Source organism: Sinocyclocheilus rhinocerous, unplaced genomic scaffold, assembly GCF_001515625.1.
Source record: "Sinocyclocheilus rhinocerous isolate Xijiao unplaced genomic scaffold, SAMN03320098_v1.1 scaffold942, whole genome shotgun sequence".
Taxonomy (NCBI): Eukaryota; Metazoa; Chordata; class Actinopteri; order Cypriniformes; family Cyprinidae; genus Sinocyclocheilus; species Sinocyclocheilus rhinocerous.
Genome location: NW_015627890.1, coordinates 345,801 through 351,052, shown reverse-complemented (window position 1 = coordinate 351,052; position 5,252 = coordinate 345,801). Strand labels below are relative to the sequence as shown.

General features: G+C 34.8%; 1 protein-coding gene across 2 annotated transcripts in view; it reads right to left on the bottom strand.

Annotated features, from left to right (window-relative positions):
- The window catches only part of nedd4a (NEDD4 E3 ubiquitin protein ligase a), a 39,296-nt gene that overhangs the window by 18,149 nt on the left and 15,895 nt on the right, over positions 1–5,252 (bottom strand). For both annotated transcript variants that reach the window (XM_016546849.1, XM_016546844.1), the window contains exons 2-4: positions 2,329–2,379; positions 981–1,042; positions 591–693 (exon numbers count right to left, since the gene is read on the bottom strand). In XM_016546849.1, the coding sequence (XP_016402335.1) occupies positions 591–693; positions 981–1,042; positions 2,329–2,379 (216 nt within the window). The remainder of the gene's footprint in view (positions 1–590; positions 694–980; positions 1,043–2,328; positions 2,380–5,252) is intronic.

Here is a 5,252-nt window from a genome sequence, read left to right as displayed (position 1 = left end):
AAATTGAGATTTCATCATCTAAAGATCATTTATCGTCTGAAAGCTGAATAAATAAGCTTTTCATTGATGTATGGTTTGTTAGGATATGACAATAATTGGCCGAGATACAACTATTTGAATATCTGGAATCTGAGGGTGCAAAAAAATCTAATATTGAGAAAATCATCTTTAAAGTTGTCCAAATGAAGTTCTTAGCAATGCATATTACTAATCAAAAATTAAGTTTTGATATATTTACAGTAGGAAATTTACAAAATATCTTCATGGAACATGATCTTTACTTAATATCCTAATGATTTTTGGCATAAAAGAAAAATGTATAATTTTGACCCATACAATATTTTTTTGGCTATTGCTACAAATATACCCCAGCGACTTAAAACTGCTTTTGTGCTCCAGGGTCACAATTGTATTTTATACATACAGCCGCATTATATTGTGAATACTGATACTGAACACGACGAGCAACATCCTTCAGCTCCCTCCTGCAACTTTAACACTTTCTAGTTCTTTTAAAGAACATTCTGTGATTATAACATGAAAATGCTGTGTTTGTCACCAAAGCTTGTGCTTGTGTGCATCGTTCTTACATCCAGATTCTCGTTCTGTTCGGCTGGGTCGTCCTCCGTGTCGCTGTTTTTGGGCAGGTAAGTCATCTTCAGTCGCAGATGACCTTTCACCCTCGACTTGTGACTGTATCGAAACGGTTAAACAAACACATCAACAAAAGACCTGCATCAAATTACCAGAAAAACATCGTTTTAAACATAAAACTCCACTGAAGTGTATCAGAAGTGTTGACATGTACATGTTTGAAATGAAAACAGTTCACAGTTACGTGATGTCATAGCAGGTCGAAGGGCTTCTCACAACAACAACAGAGTTAAGTCAGTGAGTGTTAGGTTAAAAACCATCATGTTTGGGGAGTAAAGCATGCCGGTATTCAGGCAGTAAAAACTGCAGTAAAATCTCCGGCTAACCTTCTTGGGTGCAACAGGAAGTCCTTGAAAGTGTACGGCCTTTCATTGTTCAGATTTTCTGTCTGTGGATATAAAAAAAGATATATATATTTATGCATTTACATATACATATGTGTATTGCCTAAAAAGAATTGCCATTATTTGTGTAATTCAACTCAGTCTAAATATGTCTAAATAAATATAATTATATTTATTTTTATATTAATTTATTTACTGTTTTATATATATATATATTTATATATATATAAATATGCGTTAAAGTAGTATTTTTTCCTAAATAAATATTTATATTTATTTTAATATTTATTTATGTAGACTGTTACTATATATGCGTTAATTTTGCATTTATTATTTATTTTGCATTTATATCAAATTAATGCACGCACACACACACACACACACACACACACACATATATACATATATTACGGCTGCACAATTAATCGAATTTCTAATCGCAATTACAGATGCCACAATTACATAATCGTTCAAAGCGGCAATTAATCGTTCAAAGTCCACTTATGTTATTCTGCGTGCTTAAGATGCTTTTTTTTCTTTCTACATGTTATCTTAAGGGTTTTTCCATTGTTTTAATTTTAGTTTTAGTATAACATTATAATACCATGCATATTTTTACCTTTTTATTTAAAGAGAAACCAATCCGATGTATTGTTGACATTTGAGGCTTAATACTATAGAAAAGCAATAAAAGTTTTTCAGTTAGTGTTTTCAGCTTGTTTATTTTCATATAAAAATAAAGCATGCAGTTGCTTCAAACAAAGGTGTAACCATCATTCATTTAATCGTAAATTAATAATCGCAATTACAATCTCAAAGGATTAATCAACAATTATGATTTTTGTCATAATCGTGCAGCCCTAATATATATATGTAAAAAAAAATTTGTTTTGCTAAATACATAAATAAATATTTACTTATTATTTATGTAGACTATATATATGCATTAATTTTGCATTATTATTATTATTTATTTTTTTGTGGCTGATTTCTTCAGCCTGAAAATAGTCTACAAGGTAAAGAGTCAAGTTGTTAAGGATATTTTTAAGTCTTAATGTTTATGATCACTCAGCCAGCACACACACACACACACACACACACACACACGCATATATATATAGAGAGAGTATAATGTTCACAGTGACTAATAATGAGGCGCAACTGTGCACCTCCAAAACCAGGTTTATTTTACGATGCCATGTTAGTGTGTCTCTGAAGACATATGAGGTGGACCTTCTAAAAATAACACCTGCATTTAACCTACATTCATGACAATACAAGTCAGCAGCTTCAACAAAACACACAAAATATAATGATGAGAAACACTCACAGGGATCTGGTGCAGAGGAACGTCCACTTGTCCGAGGAAGTCGTCTCTCGTCTGCAGAAAATCAAGAAAACAGAAAACACACATCAGAGAATCAGTCACAGAAACAACTGGACATAACACATACAAAATGAACTAAACACATTAACACTGAGCTTGTCTGACATCAATCTCAATTAGAGATACACAATACTAAATTTCTCCTCCGATACCGATAGCCGATTATTCAGAATGATATCTGCCGATACGGATACTGTTTAGGTTTCTTAAGAAGAAAAAAAAACCTCTCCCAACTAATGCTGTAAACTATACAGGAGCCCTATCATTTGGCACATAATATATAGTATAGCATTCAATTTTCTTTTCTTCTTAGATATAAAAATAATAAAGAGTGTCAAAACGGCATTTATAATGTGAATTTTGAAATAAAATGTACAGGTTTTGAAAGCTTATCAGAAGTAGCAAAGCACAAATGTCTTCGCGATTATTGGATGAGAGGTGTGTTAAAAATAATGTTAGGTGAAGGGAAAACCGTGGATCTGGCAACCCTGGCTTGAACTACAGCTAACTAAAGGTGCTGCGTTAATGCGTTATTATTGCTTTAATTTGGACAGCCCTTAAGTCAACACAAGAAACATGTTCTTCACACAAGATACTGTCTGACATGTTTTTCCATCCCCTTTTTATTAACAGGACATAATTAGCCCTGATCATCCGCTGTTTTTAAACAATCGGCCGATTATTGGCCGATAAATCGGTGCCGATCTCAATGTGTTTATCTGCTCACAGCATTCAGGATTCTGAAACTATCGCTCTTCTTACATCTTTTGACTTTGGTCAGTATGTAAACATAGCAACCACCCAGAACACCCTAGAACTGGGGTGGGTGATATTTATCATCTACGATAATATCAAAATTGTTGTTGTAATGATGTGCGAGCTGACATCGATCGAGTGTATCACTTACTTTGCAAAAAACAAACAAAAACACATCTTGAGAGTCCAAAAGCATTGACTGCATGACGAAGCCTGTTAGTTAAAATGCCTCAATAATTCAAGTTATGAAAGCAAAAAATATCTCTGTAAAGGCTTTTGTTCTTTATATTCATAAGATATGATTTAGTTAAGTAACATCACACATGCAAGCATGCCACTTTCCTGAATGTTAGCGTGGGCGCCATCACAAATGAGATTTCAATTTTATACAACAGTTAAAAAAACAAGCAGTTAATATTAAGCGAGTTATATTTCAGTCAAAATATTGTCTGCTTTTCCAGTTCCAATCAAAGCTGGATCAGAGCATTTTGCATGTCTCAGAGTAACACTGCAGCGTTTCGTTCCTGAATGAATCTGTTTTCGAACGAACCATTTGAGTCAATGATTCAACAATCCATTCATAAAGATTCCACTTGCACATTTCTAAATGAATCAGCAGTTTTAAACAAATCGTTTGAATGAATGATTCAATGAATCACTCATTTAAAACAGGGACCTGCCGCCACCTACTGGTGGTTTTAGTGTCATATTTATTTATCCATGACAGGCCTAAACCAGTCAAGGTACCAGCATAAAAATACACAAAATATCATTTAATTATCGTTAACGAAAAATCCCACCAAAAAAACAAAAATTTTTTTTTCAATATCGCACACCCCAACAAGAACACCCTAATATGAACACACAGAGAAATCCTCTCTGCTTTTGATCTGCTTCATATCAAAACAGACCATCATAACACACACACACAGACACAGACACACACACAGGCCGTTCATCTACTGCAAATCACTGGAAGTGAATTCTAACACTTGAATCAGACATAAAGCTCAGTGTGTTATGAGTCTGAACAGTGCGCTCATTGTTTACAGAGATATAAATACATGTGTTATATATAAACAAGGTTTAATAAAGGTAGACTTCCCCGTGGTCTATCCGTCAGACTGTGAGCGAGCGAGCTGCACAAATAGAGAGAAGGTAAAAGTAGGCTGAGAGAGAGAGAGAGAAAACAAAGGGAACGAGAAAGAGAGAGAGTGTGTTTTCGGAACAAAATCATTCCCATCCACAAACCTTTTCCAGCTGCTGCTATTCATTTCAACGGCTGGCTTCCATGAAGTATTTTAAATACATTTTATACCAGGTTTTATACACACACTGTCATTACGCTAACCGAAACAATATGACAAGTTAAATACACGTCACCTAAATGAGGCGTAAATGCCTTCGGTGTTCAGAACGCTGTCAGATGTTTTGTTGTATGGTAGTGAGGGCAGAACGAAATAACGACTGACCTTGCGCTAAAACGTGTCCACCTACATGCAATATATGACTTCCTTGCAAATGACTTACTCGCTATCAAAGGGTCGTTCAGGTTTTTACAGCGCTCATAAAGCTGTGATGATGACTATAACACATATCTTCCCTCGTTCTTAAGACCAGCCTCACATATTCCTGTTTGTGCTGTATTCGGGTCAAACCACAGAGCGGTTCTGCCACTCCGTCGGGCCCCAGATGAGATGACAGACTCAATGAAATAAAAGCATGTTGGGAGAAAGCTCTGTTAGTGTCATCTCAGTTATTAAGCTAGATACGACAAAAGGTACTGCAAGATTACAGTGTTTTATAAAGACTATTATATAGTTTAAATATTAAATAGTTTTTTAAAGGGATCATATGATGTTGCTAAAAAGAACATTATGTTGTGTATTTGGTGTAATGCAATGTGTTTATGCGGTTTAAGGTTCAAAAAACACATTATTTTCCATATAATGTACATTATTGTTTCTCCTCTATGCCCCGCCTTTCTCAAACGCTTTAATTTTTACAAAGCTCATCGGTCTGAAAAAGTGAGGGTGCTCTAATTGGCCAGCTATCTAGTGCGTTGTGATTGGCCGAATACCTCAAGCATGTGACGGAAATGTTACGCCCCT